Source organism: Acipenser ruthenus, chromosome 5, assembly GCF_902713425.1.
Source record: "Acipenser ruthenus chromosome 5, fAciRut3.2 maternal haplotype, whole genome shotgun sequence".
Lineage (NCBI taxonomy): Eukaryota > Metazoa > Chordata > Actinopteri > Acipenseriformes > Acipenseridae > Acipenser > Acipenser ruthenus.
This window is the reverse complement of record NC_081193.1, coordinates 85,453,262-85,471,723: the sequence shown is the minus strand read 5'-3', so window position 1 is coordinate 85,471,723 and position 18,462 is coordinate 85,453,262. Positions and strand designations below refer to the sequence as shown.

Sequence of the window (18,462 nt, the reverse complement as noted above, 5' to 3'; positions counted from 1 at the left end):
GATTCCAAGTGAAACAGAAAAAAAAATGTACGTAACTTAATTTTGCTTATAGATCACTTTAATTTCGTATTGACTCACCCCCTCCAGGCTGCTAAAAAAAATTGTAGCCTTGCTTGAGGGTCATCCTCTTCACTTGGGCTTCTGGACATTTAAAACATTTCTGCGCTTTTGTCTTCCTTCTTTTTTTTTGGTTTCAAAATACCCTCCGTTCGCTAAAGGGAATGTTGAATCCTTATTGGCTGCAACCTTACTCCTCTAACCGTGCTTTGATTGGCTGGGTGCAAGATTGGCTATTTGATGTGCATTAGCCCATGCATGAAACCAGACTTTCATGCGCTATCGCAGCAGTTCGCTAATGCTGTCATTTTTGCCCTAACAATAGCGGCTGCGCACATGTTTGCTAAATAATAGGGCCCTACATCCATCTGTCGTAACTCGGGACTGAAGGACCATTAGGAATGGTGTCCTCCTGTCACTGCGATTCCTTTACCGGATATTACCGGGCATATCCGGCAGGAATGTGGGAATGTGGATGTTAGAAAAGGAAATTGCCTTGAGGATTTGCAGTACTATAGGGCTTCTAACCTGCTTGTGCAGCCAATCAACACTGGAGGAATGGCAAACATTTTTGGAGAACAAATGCAACTTTTCCATGCAGATGGACTATATTTAATACTGAATGGGCGTGAAATAATCAAACTTTGGAACAGGTGTTTAACTGGGAATCATCCCCCACCATTGGAGGGCAGTGTACTGTACAGTGGGACCAGGCCAATACATGCCTATTAAAACATTTTCCAACTTTGTTTTACGTTTGACCCATTTTGTATTCATAAAGCATGCTTTGGCAAATGCTTTTACTGGCATGATAACAAATCTGCCTTGTTCCTAGTCAATTTATTTACTAATGAGAGTCTCTCACTCAATGATATTTCCGTGTAATGCTTTTATTTCACGTAGCTTTATTTTCTGTTTTACAGTCAACCCACGTTCGATTCCTGTAACTGATTAGTTTATTCTATTTCACCTTCTGTTGCATATCAGTTAATCAGCTTTATCGCAGGAGATAATAAAGCCTAGCATCTGAGAAATTTCTCATCAACAACTTCAAAACCATGTACAATTCTCCCTCTATGCCTACTTGAAATAACAAAATAAAGATCAGTGACACAAAAACTATAGTGCAAATGGTGCACCATAACCACAGCTTAAGTAGTTTTAACAAGCACGGTAATGTAGCACCAATTATTATTGGTAATTTTGTTAATATGTTTCCTTTGCACAAAACCACACAAAACCACAATAAACTGACCACATCTAAAAGATAACTGATTTGGAAGGTGTCAGGAAAAGCACAAAAAAAAAAAGATTTTCTTATTCTTATCAATGTAGTCTGTTTGAACTTTGTAATTGTAACACAGGGACGATGGGGAAGCAGTTGATGTTAATCTTAAAAGACTCTAATCCCAGATACATCAGATTCACAGCTCCCATCTGCACAGCAATTACAACATCAGCACTTTCGCTGCTTCCTGGGCTTCTCACCTGCACTTCCTTGTGCTGAAACCTCAGAGCTGCTTCCCTGCATAGCAGGTGCAGCACTTGGCCTATTTACTGCCTGCGATGCCATGGAGACACAGATGCTTTTGTCAGCTTTTTGAGTGCAGGAAATAAAGAAAGATCCAACCAGACAAGTAAACCCTGGGAGTCAGAAAGGTATAGGATGCAGAGAGTAAAACAAACAAAAAAATGTGAACGGTTACGATTTGCACCTTTGAACCAACACTGGGAGGCCTATATTTTGTTTTCTGTTAACCAGCGAAACAGCTGCAATCACTGTTACTCATGTTTACACATCATTTGCTGTAGTCTGTGGAAACAAATCTGCACTTATATAAAGCTTTATATAAAGACCAGCTCTTCATAAAGACCTATCACTATAAGTACCAGCCCCAATACCAGTTTAATTTGTCAATGTTGTACATCTATGCTATGATGATGTGTTCTGCATAGCAGCTAATTGTTTGTCCCATGCAGTTCTAATTTTATATTAGTTTTATCATGAATGTCTGTGGATCTCTATGCAAGATGAAGTCTGCCAAGGAGGACATCAAAGAAAAATACAATTTACATGAAAAGAGAAATCTGGTATTTGAATGGAAACCATTCTGAATGCACTCAAGGTCTGGTGGCATCAAGCCACCTTCCTGCTAAAAAGGGAGACTTCATAAGCTGCCTGCAAACTTACAGTAGTAATAATGTCTACAGAAGTATTCAAGTGGAACAGCAAAGGAATTAGCAGGTAATGCACAGCAATTCATATGAATATGAAGTGGATGTCTTTTAAAGCGTAACTAATATATTTTCCTTTTTTTAATTTTCAGCGTGCAAGAGGTTCAGCATGCAATGAACCTAACCCTGTTCCTTATGAAAATGCATGAAGAAAGAGAAAGCCCATTCAGTGTTAGAAACTGTAAGAAATCAAGCCTGGCCCAGAACGGAGGCTCTCTTGGGCTTTCATTGCCCAGGATCACCCAGCTCAGCTGTCAGACTAGATAAAGGCCCTCTGTTGGAGAGTAAATGCCTGGCATTCACACACCTTGGATCTTTCCAGGAATTAATGATTCAGGACCATTGTTTTGGTTTAAAAATCAGCAGGGAGGTTGGAATAGGCACATTGCAGGAAATATCTTAAATGTGACACAACACACCTTTCATATTCAAGCTAGATGGTCAAGATGCTTTGCAGGTGTTTCCTTGCACATGAAGTGAGCACAGCAGCTAGACTGTGTTTGAATGAATGCATTATTCACTCAGATGCATCTTTAATATCCTAAGAGGTTTATTTTTAAGCATTTCATTAAAATGTTACTATTACATTTTCATAGGAGACACTAATCCAGTGAAAATTTGAGTCAGGGTTCTCCCCAGATTCTATATCTGGGTAATTGAAGCCACGCCTTGCAAAAGGGACTGTTAACAAATAGGGAATTGAATAACTCAATGGAAGGTATAGTAATATTGTACAATTATATAATATAATCCGTCCCTTGTGGTTTTATGTGAATGTAAGGGTTAGTGCTGTGCGATGCACTGCCATTACAAATCTGACCCCTGTCAGTGAGATGAGATAAAAGGTCTATTACAACAAATGCAGAAGAGCCTGGCTCTTATGCACAGTGGTTAGAATCTTGCTTGTGGTGTGGTCATTTCTTTGCAGAGCAAAGCAATACATTCAAGGGTAGCATGCAGACAAAAATAGTGTTACAGAAAGTTGGTTGTTCTGAAATCCATTTCAATGGCAATGCACTCGCCCTACAGCTGCTCATGCCAGTGGGACTACCTTTTGACTAATTTCCCATCAAGTGAATTCCCCAACATAAACAGAAATACATACTTCACCCCAATGAATACCCTGCAGAAATTCTGACCATGCTCTGGTCCATCGTTTTAAATTGAAAGCAATTCAATTCTGCATGACCAAAATCTGTTTCTTTTGTTCCAACACATGCAATCACCTCAGGCGTTTTGCAATTGCTATTTAAGTGCTTGGGTTTTATTCTTGAAAGCCAGTTTTGACTGAGCAGAGTGAAATGGTTTTTCTTCATGTTGTCATCTGGTTGATGAAAATAACATTTAAGAAGTTCCTGCTTTCTTCAACATACGCGCCACATTTCATTGATATGCATCCATATACGATTTAACTTACTGTATGTGTCATGTCACCATTGTAAATTTGCATGGAAACTTGACGGAATTATATTACTAACAAAAGTGCAGATACAGTATGTCTACCCAAAAAGCATGCTACACATTTAGCACACATGAAGGCCCCCCTTTTTATGATATGAAGGCCTGAATTAAATAAAGGTTTATAGCACAGCTATAAATTGTAATGCACCTTCAAAGAGGGTTTAATTTCACACTGCGTTTCGGAGTTTACCTAGAAAAACCATTCTAAATCCAATAGTAAATGGACAGTTATAAAAAATAACTTTCTTAAATTTGGTTCTATTCACTTGCTCAGTTGCATTCAGTTTCCCAATCGGATGCCTGTTAAGCAGTGCTTTAGTTTCACAATGCACACCAAACTATAGAATGGGAAAGCTTACTGACCTGTGGCTCTCTTGTGGGTGGCTTCCCTCTCCTGCTGGATGCCGTGGTGGTTGTTATTTCCATTATGGAGGTGGACGTCTGGGACTGGTTTGCAGTTGCACTGGACTCCGTTGTCATAGAGGACGGTGCTTCCCCAACGAGCCTCACACTGCCTTCGATCTTGATGTTGGGGTCATTGTCAACTGCCATGTTCAGCACTTTCAAGCCATTGTAGTAAAGACCAGAAAGCTGGCCCTGGAATGGACGGCTCCTGTCCTTGCCTCCAATTTTTATAGTTGTTTGGCTATTGAAGATAGTAAGCTGGCGTCCTGTGGAAACAATGTTACATACATACAAGAATGTTGACTGTGGACTCCAAAGTTGGGAAGAATGATGAACAATAATCGCGTCAAGTGACAGATTATTCATAAGTGGTTGATGATAGCAATAAATTACCTATGAGTTATCGGGCAAGTAATTTATTGCTTTATGATGGAATGCCTATGAAATGCAAATGCAAATGTAAAGATATGTATATATATTACTCTAAATCGATGGAGTTTTGCTAAAAGGACAATCAAATATGTTTTATAATAAATGTTCTTTAAAAAGGTACAAAATGTTACTACTGAAAGATTCTTGACCCTGTCTAACTATATAATTCAGTTCATTAAGTTAATTTATGCTTTTTATTGTAAATAAAAAAAATGATCAAACATTGCGATAAACTTTATAACTTAACCACAGCGTTTAAAACAAGAGGATTGCAAGATGAAAATCAAGTTTGTATTTGTGATAATGTTTGGAAAGCTGTTTTTGATTTTAGTATCTGACACAATAACTATGAAGCTACATGAGGAATCTTACAAATCCTCTTGGTGTTCTACTGATCAGGGCTAGTTCCCTCAGGACTAACAATATAAACAAGTGCATTCAGACTGCCTTTACTGTTTAGAGGTCAGGACAAAATATCTGTAGTTTCAAGCAATTTGGAATTCAGTTTAGACCTTCTGTAATTGCAGTTGTTTCTATCTTCTGGGGATTACAGTCATGAAGAATATTTCTTTTCACATTAAAAAAATAATAAAAAAAAATACTGTAGATTTTTGTATGTAGCGGAAGTTTTGAGTTATATTATAACTGACAATTTGAAAGCAAGCCTAAAACAATATTACCCTGCCCATATTACTGTGTAATTTGGATTAATGTCCAAATACTCATATTTAAAGGATCTTATTGAGGATCAGACAGCAGATGTAAAACAATAGAAGCATATGCCTAACAGTGAACAAACTACATCAGGAATGGATCTTCCCAAGCAGAGGGGTAAACTCACTTTGTGTTTCTCAATGCACTCTTAACACTAGGAAACGGCGTTCTTGCATGAAGTATTTTGGAGCACAAACAGCTTCACAAAGCCTTATAATGAATTACATATTTTTTTTGTTGTTCTTCAAACTTCTGATTGCCTTTCAGCAAGTGAGGGAAGTTAAAACAAAACAAAACAAAACCATCGTAGATGTAAATGGGACTTCAAGAATGAAACACATAACAATGGTCGCTCATGGTAACATTTCCATTAAAAAAGATAACAGACAAAAAGCAAACCTTTAAAAAAAATACCATTATGATAAATCTTTTATTTCAAATACAATTTTAGCACAGACACAAAAGCATGCACCAACATTAAGGTGTTTAATTGTTTTAATAAGTTTTCTTGTTCTTAAATCTCTCGTAATATTTACATATTTTGTTAAAGGGACTTCATTGCTGATGCCAATTAATATTGCACTCTATTTAAGATACCTATAAGTTTAAACAGTGCGTTTTTTCAGGAACCATAATGAAACATCTGCTAATTGGACCGTTTTAGTTTATAATTTAGATGTTTACAGCAGGAAAAAATAAAACTATAAATAATTTATCATTTTTTTGTTAAGAAAGGCTAATATTACTTAGAAGATTATATTTACAGTCCCTTTAACCGTAAGTTAACAGAGGATAATTATTAAACATTTGATATTTCTTAATGGGTATATAAATTATTATGCAAAAGTATGCAAATATTACAAGCTACATTTTACATTTTAAATATTTTGTTTTATTTAGTTTTACTGGAGATTTATATTTAACGTTTATTGGTGTTACAAAGTATTACTTGATTATGTTCAAATTATTTTTATTTGAAGTTTTAATGTTTTTACCTTTGTCGAGTAGCCATTCATCAACTACTCGACCAAGTCGATATGGGATTCGCTGTCTAGCAATCGCCAGGCGTTCGTTATCATTGTTTCCTTTAAAGTTTAAAGAGACATTTCATTGGTTACAATCTGTAAGGTCAAAGGTTAAATGTTAATACTTAAAGCTTGAGCTATACAATTGCCACAGGAGTTTTTGTAATTTTGGAAATTTAAAAAATGCTACCTAAAACATTTCATTGGTAAAAAAAAAACTTTTCATTCAGTCAATTAATTTTATTTTAGCAAACAAAATTATTTCTATATTAATTGAGAATTAGAAAGTTGCATTTTCAACTAGGTTATTAAAGTTGTTATAAAACAACCCAAACAACAAATTTAAAACATATCCATCTATATAGCTTTACAAAAAATATTCATTGACCTTTTTGTTTTCTTTTTTTTTGCATAATTCTTTTTAAACTAGTTAAACATTGCTCAGATGAAACAGGTTTTATTTATTGTCTGTCAAAATACAGTCAACATTTTGTACCAAGTTAGTCATTTAGAGAAGAACACATAATACCTACAGCATGTATGCTTCCATCTTTAAAAAATAAATTAATTTGCAGCTCACAGTCACAAACTGTAAAATCAGTGGTGGAAGTACAATATTTGAAAACTTAAAAAAAAACACTATATATATTAAAATGTAATAAACGGAACAAATGCATACATGTCTTATTAAATAAGCAGCCATACTTTGTTTTTAAAAGGCTTTGACAAGCGCATCCCTGTGACTTATTTTCCACCCAATTGGTATCCAATTTGGTTTTAATTTAAACACAAAAGTGAACTTTCACAACCTTTTTTTTTTTTTTTTTACATTTTGATACAGAAAATTCATCTTAACATCAATCCCGAAAAATAGCTTATATTTCTGAGCTACTTTGGTAATTGCATGAGTACCATTGGCATTTACTTCAAGAATCTCATTTCATTAAGTGATCCTTATAATAATAAAATGTTATGCTTCAAACAACATTCACCTTCCATTTACTAGCTTGGCTCTGTCAGTAACCTGTCAAGTGTTTTCATGTTAGAAGTGTTAACAACACTTATTTAAGACTTTTAATTCTGCACACAGGTCTGTCTACTACAGCAGAACTAACTCCCATTGTGTGTGAGGGGGGGTGGTGTGTGTTTTGGAACTTTATTAATTTACAGTGCACCAGTAATGATTTTTTGCATGAACAAAAAATAATTAAATAATTTGTACCTGTATTATATATAATCCACTGCTCCTGATTTTGTTGATAGCCAAACACTGAAAATTTCTCGTAATTAAAATGTAAATATAAATCAATTAACAATGCCTAATGATGCAAATCTGTCTTGTAAATATTATACTGTGAATTGCATACAGCTGTGAAATGGTTTGATTCAAAAGCATTTTCCATGAAGACCATCAATATGCATTTATCTTTTATAAAGATTTTAACACTTGGGCTTCAAAATCATATTGTTTTAATTCTGACCCTTATAAATATTTCTATTCTTATTTCACCCCACACGTAGTAAAGCCACAAAACATATCTCATGCAGTACAAACTTATCAATCAAAGACATTTACTGTTCCCCAAGATTTTGTAATACAGGCTAACTTCACTATAACGAACCCCCATGGGACCTGGAGAAATGTTAGTTATATCAGGATGTTCACCATAACAGGGTTTGGCATTTTTCTGTATCAGAATATTGACAACATGGCAAATTTCAATTGAACATCAATATATAGTACTTTTATGAAGATTACTTCACATTGATAAACATTTAAACGGTATTGTGACAAGGTACTCGTAACACGTGTGAGTAACCGCATTGCAAGACAGAAAGAAACGCCGGCACAGGCGCGCAGGATTTATTAAACACAAAACAAAAAGTAAACAAACAGCTCATGTGACGCTACCAACAATGGTAACGCACAGAGGACACATACAGAAGACAGGCAGGCGGGCAGCAAGTCTTAATCGAGCGCCCGTCTGTAAACAATCATTTGATCAAACATAACAACTCCAAAAAGCACACAAAACAAACCTGTTTCCACATATAAATTACACCAACACTAATTCCCCCCTGTGGTATGTTTAAAAGAAAATAGTAAAGAAATGAAAAAGGAAAGAATGTACCCTTACATGCTGAATACAGTAATTGCATGTCCTTTCTCTTGAAAAAATTATCCAGCGTAGATTGCTCCTCCCGCCTGGTTGCAGTTTGTGTGAAGATGACTGACAGGCAGCGATTGAATTCGTCATACATGATTCGTACTGCAATAGGTCATCCTTGAATTAGGGTTATCTTTGAATTAGTCAACCATGGTCTTTGTTTTCACTGAGAGAATAACACACTTGACACTGGAGAAAGTTCAGTGTCAGTCACTACTGAGATCGTTGTATCCGGGTCGATCCTGTACGTGATCATTCTAATAGGGCTAATTTGCATAGAAAAAATCAGTTCTTGCTGTTGGGATCATTAAAAATGGGTTCATTATAGTGAAGTTAGCCTGTATATCCAAAAGCGATTTCTGAGTTGCATGTTGCTGATAAAACTACACCAAAAGGCACCACAAAAATAAAAAGTAGAAGTAGAAGTGTTTTGCACTGTGGAAGCAGACACTTAAGAATTCCACGGTCAAGTGATGAGAGTCAGCTTTAATTGTAAATGGCTATTTGTATTTCTAGCATGAAATGTGCCTCCTATTTCAATGAGTGTTCTTTTAGAAATTGAGCACAGGATCAGACATGACCTTCCAAGGATTTTAGCTCTGACAATGTCTTTCAAATTTCACTTCCAGACAACTTCATTCTTCCACCAAATAGACAATATTTTGTCACATTGCACTGCATTAATTCTGTCTGAACAGGTAGACTTCAGAGGAATAACAGTAATTTAATAGATTCAGAGACAGCCGAAAGAAGCGAGAAAGGGTCAATTCACTGAATCAGATCCAAATCTGCTGGCTGTATTGAGAAAGAGCAGTCGAACATTTTGTAATCATATCTTTATATCTTTGGGTCAGATGCGACCCACACCAGGTATGTCAGCTGGAGTAATATTATTATTTTTTCACTGTATTATATTGCAATCGCCTCAGGCTAATCCATTTTGTTCTGTGAAATAAAGGTGTCAGTCATTCGATGTGAAATGGTTTCTTGGAAATGAGGTGGTGGGGGGGGGGGGGGCCAATACTAATCTCGATAGTAGAACACATTAGATGAATGACCTAGCTATGTTTCGGTGCCCTGTGATACAGTATTTTATGCCCTGTAACACTGGCTGCTGACTCATTTGAACAACAGCGATTAGGATATGTCCTTGTTTTTGCTCTCAGATATTACATTTCTTGTATCATGGAAATAATCACATGCAAGTCTCAAAAATCCAATGGGGGAAAAAAAATCTGTTTGGTAGGGGCTTCATTTTAGCATAAAGTGTTTTCATTCACATTTTCATTCACATCTTTAGTTATGCATTATGACTGTACAGAATGTAGCACTTTAGGATGCATCAACAATGAGCAGCCTCATCTAAGAACAGCAGCAGAATAACAACGAGTGGCGTCCCAAGTCATCACTATGGGCTTCCATGTAGAGTCAGAAGAAACTGTAATTGCTTATTATCAATAAGCTGTCAAAAACGTTACTATAGGTTTCAGCCTTCTGCCAGGCAGGATTTCCAATAGCAGGACAGTGGGTTCAAATATATCCAAGCGGATGCAGGTTTGACCAGAATGCAGTTATGGGAGACTTGATTATTGATTGTTTGACAAGACTTGACGGATTGATCTGGCAACATCCCCTCCCCCCCCCACAAAAAAAAACAAAACAAAACAAAGAAAAAACCCAACAAACAATAAGAAAACAATGAGGCTCCTGCAAGTTGCCACATACCCAGCAGGCAAGATCACAAACTGAAGCGAATCAAAAGACATAATGACTTTTTGGCCTAATCCTGCACATGAGCTGCTTCCTTTAAAATTAGGTATTGACTCGGCCACAGACAAGAGCCAAGAGAAGAATGGTGAAGTCTTATTCCTGGGTCCTACTCTGGTTTAATGATAGAATTGAGAACAGGATAAGGGGAGGGCTTTGTCCTACTCTGTTCAGACTTCAGCATTTCAAAGGGGAAAAAGGGTTTTGTTAGTTTTTTTTGGTTATATATATTCTTGTGTAATGTTACATTTCTCTCCGTAAGTAACAGCAATGACTACTTACATATAGAGATTATCTTACTTCATTGGACTGAAGGATTTACGGTAACAAAAAAAAGGAAACTTTTTAGGTTTTTGACTTTTGAAAACCATGGGCTGTAGTATGGGTATGTTGTTAAAAGGTTTATTAGACATCTCAAGGACTGGTCTATGTGACTAACAAAATGTTTGGGTCTACATATATACTTTGGAACATATTTCTGAGATTTTTTATGTGGCAAGGATCACCCTGCCATTTTAAATGCCTGCAAGGTATTGGCACCCAAATGTTAAAGCCATGTTTATTCAAGTCATAATGTCACAGCATTTAGAAGTGTCCTTTAGGATTTAAAAAACAAACAAACCAAAAAGAAAAAAAAACACAAGGTGGACTGTAACTCAAAGCACTTGTTTTTTTGTTATCATAAGAGTTCTTTTATTTAAGATCCACTACAGAATACATTATCTTTGTCTTCCTTCTTATTTTGTTGCTGCAAAGAATTGAGAAAAAAAAAACTGTGTGAATGGCATAAAAATGTCACCTTAGTTCCAAGAAAGCTTTCCCCATTCACATAACATAGTGGCATAGTACTGTATGCTTTAGCAATAATAGACACATATATTAAAGCTTTCTTCCTTTCTTTATTGTGGAATTCCCAAATGCAAGTTGCCTTAGGTAGCTTCCAATCACGTAGACTAGAGATGAAAAATTCCACACATGCAACACGTGGCAAGACAGACACAAGGTAGTACCAGCATACAGCTCGGGGACTACTGTACAATAACTTTACATAATGACTGATTGTACAAGTCACTGACTCTGCAATTTTTATACAAACACTAGTCTGAGAAATTGATATTTCTGAGTAAACGGATAGTGTGTGCTAGAGTAGGTAAGCAATAACACTGTATGCTAAAAAGTATCAGGAAGCCACAAATGATAACCCGTAGTCTGGAGGGAGTTACTGCTTTTATTCAATGGGGTTTATTAGTTTGTGTGTGTGTCTGTGTGTGTGTGTGTGTGTGTGTGTGTGTGTGTGTGCACGTAATGAACAAAACACTCAAACGCTCAAGCCTAGGATGGGACAGATTCCTGGTCAAGGCGGATTGGAACTTATGAACTTGCAAAGCTGGCCGTGTTATACATCTACACTAACACCAATGTTAATTGAAGGAATATATAGTACATTATTCTTATAGTTGATTTATTTAATTTATTTATAATTTGTCAAAAAATCTAAGATGATATTCTATTAACAAAGAGAAGATAAATAAAAGTACTGCAATTGTACCTAGGTAAATGCATTCTAATCCTGTGGATACTGTTGGTGTTCTAGAATTTCCAAATATCATATTTTCCATGTGTGATATTCTTGTGGTTACAGACATAATATGACTTTTACGGTCCAGTTAAAAACAATTGTCATCACAGAACAACATTATGCAATTAAACAGTTAAAAAAAAAGATTATAAACATTTCAGATCTCCTGTCTGTGGCTTCGAAGTAAGATAACTGTGCCTGCCACAATCTCATTTTGTTTAAAACTGTCAAGGTCGGGCTATACATTTGTCAAGCACCAATGACTTTAGATCTGTGTGCCGTTTATTTTTAAAGTGCTCAAAAAAGACAATTAACCTCAGTTAATCTAAAATATATACAAAAATATAGCTATTACTCGCCACTGAAAGCTAAGGGCCATTGCAAGTGCTTTATCACCACTGTCACATCTATTAGACTACGCAGGACCTGAATCTTGTCAGAGGGACAATTCTCTAAGGGTTATGCATAGTTAGATAAAACCCAGCTTGAACAATGGTGGAGAGACCATTGTTTCGACGAGCGCTTGCGAGCAGAAAAGCCAAAGGCACCCAGCGATGAGAGAAACTGGCAGAGGAGAATAAAATGTGTTGCGTGTCACCGCTGCAGCTACTGAAAAGGCCTGTGGCGAAAAAGCTTTTTATTTTGTTTTATTTTATTTAATTATTTATTTTTTCAGCTGGTTCTGAGAGTGGAATTTGACTGTACATTTATGCCTTCTAGATATCTTCATATAAAAGAGTAATCTCTTTCAAGTGATCTGTTTTGTAAATTGTACACATTTTTCTTTCATGCTATTGGCAAGGGATGTAAACAGAGGATGTAAATAACAGGATGGGATGCACACACACTGTGTTAGGGCAGCAGTGTGGAGTAGTGGTTAGGGCTCTGGACTCTTGACCGGAGGGTTGTGGGTTCAATCCCCAGTAGGGGACACTGCTGTTGTACCCTTGAGCAAGGTACTTTACCTAGATTGCTCCAGTAAACACCCAACTGTATAAATGGGTAATTGTATGTAAAATAATGTGATATCTGTATAATGTGAAATAATGTACAATGTGATATCTTGTAACAATTGTAAGTCACCCTGGATAAGGGCGTCTGCTAATAAATAAATAATAATATGAGAGCACCGGTGCACACTATCTCTACTCCAGTCCTCAGGACATGTCTTTAATTCACTGTATCCAGACCACTTAAATCTGTCGCATGCAGCATCAGACTTAAGCTGAGGGAACACAAAGAACTTAAAGAACTTAAAAGAACTTGGTTTCATGAAGGCATATACCGCTTGCAAGCAATCTTACTTATTTTTTTATAGAGGAAACTTAATCAGTTCAGTGACAATTTGCATTAGTCTTGGACTACTTTACCTAAAACAACATTAGTTAGTCCAAGGAAACTGATAATCAGGGTCTGTGAAACCAGCCAATTAATGTTTAATAGTCAGTACAATTTCAGAAGAACAATATAATGCAGTGGCACACACTTTGTTTTAAAATTTGAGTCAACAGTTAAATTGCTGCCAGTTCTTTATAATAATAATATATTTCTACAATTTGAGATACTTTTTACAGGCTTTATTTGGCATGCTGCAGCACACTGAAGTACTACAAATTGTCCCCATCTTTATTAACGTTAAACTTCATTAAGGATGCATGCAATCCAGCCTTGCTGTGTATTGATCTGGGGTTATAGAGAGGAGGCGTGTGTTATCAGACTTGATTCTCTTCCAAACTCATTCATTTACCTGCTGTCACAAAGCCTTGTCGACCAGGTTTAGATGACATGTTATTCATAAAACTCCTTATCTGTGCAGCCAGGCTTTGCAAACGCAACATTTGCATTCCTCGGGTGTATTTTCATTTATTACAAAAAGTCAGATAAGACAGCAATAAAGTATGTTTTAAAGCTACATAGAAATAACAATATTTAATTATGACTAGCTTTGATTATTCCAAATGACAGTATTCCAAATTACATAATGTAATGTTCAACACTATTGTAATCAGCTGGAATGCCAAAGTAATACATATAATGTTTTGATGAAAAAAAGCCCTTCATGTTATAACATTATTATTGGCATAACTGGTAAGTAAAAGATAATAGTAGCACATTTGGAACTACCAGTGTAAGGAAACTCGGTAACACTTTACATCCGTGTTTCTCAACCTTTTTCGTAACAACGCCCCCTAAGGAGCTTAGTCATCGCCCCCTTGCCACAGAAAATAAAAAAAATTAAGAATTATTGCTGATTAACAATGCCGTTTAATTAACATCAATTATTAATTACATTTAATTCCACTAGTTCCGAGAGTCACAGAGAAATAATTCATAAAACAAAAATAATTAAACCCCAGTCCCTGGTATAATCAACATGTAGATACATACATAAAATGTTTCCTATTATGGAATTTTGCCGACATATCTTCTTTGCTGTAGATAGCAATAGACATATGCGAACCGGTTCCTTTGAAATCGGGTACCCAGTTCCTGCTTTGGAACCGACGAACTGGATACAAATATCAGGGATCTGGTTGCAGTGAGTACTATTATGTTTTTATTAAAATTGATTATTAAAACTTTAATTTGTGAAAAATACATTTGATAACTATAATTGACACGTTCACACTTAGAAAAAAAGGTCTGCAAAATATTTATTACAGCAATAACGGGGGGGTTTAATTATTATTATTTTTTTTTAATTATATGCATTTCCCTGGAGAATAATTCAGTCTCACTTTTACATGAAATGATGAAAACGCTTTGGGTAAAGTGAATGTTCTGCACCTCAAGGGGATCATTCGTAAGAAAATTCCAAGCCGAACACGCACGATTTCGTATATCTAAATAAGTAATTTAACCCCAAACTGATGGGATCATATTTTGGCTTGGTATCCTAACATACACTGACCTGTTTGCACACAACATGTGGTTAAAGATTTTTTTAAATTGTAAGCTTTGTGAAATTTGCAATTAACAAGGTTCATATACAAGCACACAATGGCTTTTGTTGTTGTAATAAAACTGTTACTGTGCAAATTGGAGATTACTGATTATTTTGTTAGCTCTAATTATACAGGGTGATTTCATAGATTACACAATATTGTCGGAACATCGCAAAAGACGCATCGTTTATGGATCATATGTTATATGTACAGTTTCAAATATTTTTCCTTTGCAAAACATCTGTTATACATCCTCAGTTTTCGCAGACTATTTTTTGACACCTCCCTCCCTCTCCTCTCACACATTGGCATACGGACATGTTTTTATAAATAGGAACTACCTAAAATGCACATCACTAGATAACAATAATAATAAACTGTGTAATTAAGACGTGTACCGTAACATGGCAACAGGCATAAATGGAACGGCTGCTTTGTTCTGATTGGGCCATATTAAATTTGCATGACGAACCGGATCGCACAAATGGCAGCAACGTTTCCTTAATTTTAAATAAGAAAACACAATGCCCCCCCCTTTTTTAACTATAACGCCCTCTTCCCGCCCTCTTCGATGTAAACACCCCCGCCCCCCCTTGGCTTCAGAACGCCCCTTGAGGGCCATACCGCCTCCGTTGAGAAACACTGCTTTACATTAAGCGTCTCTAATTTCTTACACATAATTACAATGCTATTATGCATACTTATAATATACGTAAATGATTTTGCAAGTTATAAGTAAGCACACAACTCTATCAGAAAGGGTTATGGTTAGGCTTACAGTTATGTTTAGAGTTAGGGTTAAGGTTAGGACTAGGGATAGGGTTATACTGTGCAAAAAGATTTACACATTAAGGGGTGATGTAAGTATAGGCGCAGTGCAAATAATTGTGGATGCAAAATTAAAATTGCATTGCAGCCTGGCAATTATTTTGGACTGCGCCCTATGTAAGCAAATTACTCAACATGCACAAATAATGATCCATGATTATAATAATGAAGGTCTCAATGAGCACATTGGTCTATTTAGCAGCCGCACTTGCAGAGTTAGGAGTACAGAGTGCAGTAGTCGCTGTATGACATTTGTGGAGCACGAAAATACAAGCCAAAAAAAAAATGTTAGAAGGGCAGCAAAGTCCTCTTGGAGGAAGGAAAAGAAAAGTTTTCTGAGAAGGAACTGAGAGTCCTTGTGGGCTGAGGTCACTCAGCATGAAACAGAGTTGTTTGGAAAAGCCTCAGCCAACATCAGTTATACTAGTATCCTTAGGAAATGATATGCACTGGCCTGCCCTTTTCAGCATAACATCCAGAAATGTGCCTAGCACTGGAAAAGGTAGATTGGGCTATCCATCCAGACATTCCAACTGTGGTCTGAAAGAACACAGTACTTTCAGATGTGCAGGGACAGCAGTCCCTAGATTGATGCTGATAACGCTCTAGCACTGCATCCTCCATCATCCCAAATAAAGTGTCCCTGAAATTGAATATGCAGGGTCTTCTTAGTCTTGCCCTTCTCATCCAAACGTGTTACTGTCTCGCCTCAACAAGAGCCAAGTGTCGCCGCATCAGGAAGTGTACCACAGCAGCCATCCTGAAGCCAATGACAGGTTTCTGCAGGTGTGTGCCTTTATACAACTCTTAGGTACTTGTTTCTACAATGGTTTGCACCTTGTAAGAAGGGATGTAAAGTTTTTGTAGGATCAGCAATTGTCTAAGTGCAAGAAAAAATCCTTACATAAAATTATAATGTTTGCATCAGCTTAGCATCCAGATCCCACCCATTTCCAATCACAATTCCATTTCTTTCTTCATTTGAATGCATTTCAGTATCATTTTAATGGATTAATGATGGCAAGGTGCAAATTTGATAGCAGGTACAGAATGCCAGGTGAATACCATTCTTTACATACGCTGCATTTTTTGTGGCCGGTAAAACCAGACTTTACGCCTGTTAAACACGATTTATGGCAGCATTATGGTGGTTTTGCACCCGCAAATCACCTTGCGCGCATCCTTCCATCACTCCCTAAGTGCATTGTAACTATGCATTACTTAATCAGTATAGCCGCTCCCAAGCAAGGTTTGAAGCAACCATCGTGGTGTAACGTTCAAATTCATACAGCATGTTCCTACAGTTCTTATATGACAATCTGAAGACCAGCCGTTGGACCTTTGAACTGGTTTTAAAAAGATTTTCAATGTCGTTGAGCTCATAATTTTATTATGTCTAATAAGTAATTACTGTAGGGCATTTCTTTAACATGACCGACTTGCATAGCAAAAAATAACCTCTATAGTCTATATGGGTCAGCTCTCTGGAAAGGGAGGCCGATTTGTAGTGTCCTAGTTACATCCAGTACACACAAAACATGTTTCCTTTTAACTGTAGGGGATTTTATTAAGATCAGTTCTACTATCTCTATAAGGCTGTATTATAGAGTTATCAAGAGTGAAATGGTAACCAATATAAACACCCGCACACATGCACCTTTCAATACACATATTTTGGGCAGCAGTGTGGAGTAGTGGTTAGGGCTCTGGACTCTTGACCGGAGGGTTGTGGGTTCAATCCCCAGTGGGGGACACTGCTGTTTTACCCTTGAGCAAGGTACTTTACCTAGATTGCTCCAGTAAAAACCCAACTGTATAAATGGGTAATTGTATGTAAAAAATAATGTGATATCTGTATAATGTATAATGTGATATGTTGTAACAATTGTAAGTCGCCCTGGATAAGGGCGCCTGCTAAGAAATAAATAATAATAATAATAATAATAATAATAATAATAATAATAATAATTTCAGTATGATAAAAACATTTAAAATAGAAGAACTATGTATTTAAAAGGAGAAAAAAAAATCAAAGACATTGATGCTTGTTATCCAATGAGATCTCTGGATTTTCCCATACAATTTAATTCAGTGCCCTCCACATCTTTGTTCAGGCTGGCATGAATCGTTACATTGTGATGCCATTGGGTCAAGGGCATGGATTTGAACTAGAAAACTTCATCATTGTTGCCAAACGTAATTGAAAAGAGATGGAGCCATATCAGAAGGGATGTCTGAGCACAACACTGTGTTTGTGAAGCTAATCTTCTCCATGTTTTGATTGTTTGTTTGTTTCCATGTACTATGTGATAAGTACTACAGCATGGACAAAACACTCCATTAACAAAATCTCATATGGCTAAAACCAATATTCTCTGATGAGCTGAGCATTTGTTTTGTGCGTGTGGGTGTGCGTGTGTGGAGGTATTCTCTTAGGGAGAAGCATACCTTGTATCAGTCATTTTACAGTCTTTGGGACCTGTGTTGGTTAACTCGATATGGTTTAGCAGTAATACAACCTTTTTGAACTGTTAATGCAACAGGTTACAAAATTGTTTCTAACATACAGAATGCTTGCAAAAAAATACATAAAAAATTAAACTATACACAAAGTTGAATCTTTTATAAAATGTATCTTACCTATGTCAAAATATTTACTGATGAGCTAAAATAAAAAGTGGCTACCAAGCAGCATACAAAATTTGGGCTCAACTTACAAATACAAACAAATTAATTTAAGTAATACATTTATGTATTTATTTAAAATGGCAAAACAAGTTAGTTAAGGCATTTCAACATGGGAAATAGGATTATTATTATTATTATTATTATTATTATTATTATTA

At 36.3% G+C, this 18,462-nt stretch overlaps 1 protein-coding gene across 20 annotated transcripts in view; it reads right to left on the bottom strand.

Moving 5' to 3' along the window:
• LOC117402468 (neurexin-1) overlaps positions 1-18,462 on the bottom strand; it is a 389,183-nt gene that overhangs the window by 50,963 nt on the left and 319,758 nt on the right. For 10 of the 20 annotated variants that reach the window (XM_034003625.3, XM_059024680.1, XM_059024678.1 and 7 more), the window contains 2 exons: positions 6,300-6,389; positions 4,117-4,424 (listed from right to left, as the gene is read on the bottom strand). In XM_034003625.3, coding sequence (XP_033859516.2) covers positions 4,117-4,424; positions 6,300-6,389 — 398 coding nt within the window. The remainder of the gene's footprint in view (positions 1-4,116; positions 4,425-6,299; positions 6,390-18,462) is intronic. The other 10 variants (XM_059024684.1, XM_034003638.3, XM_059024689.1 and 7 more) reach the window with 1 other exon arrangement.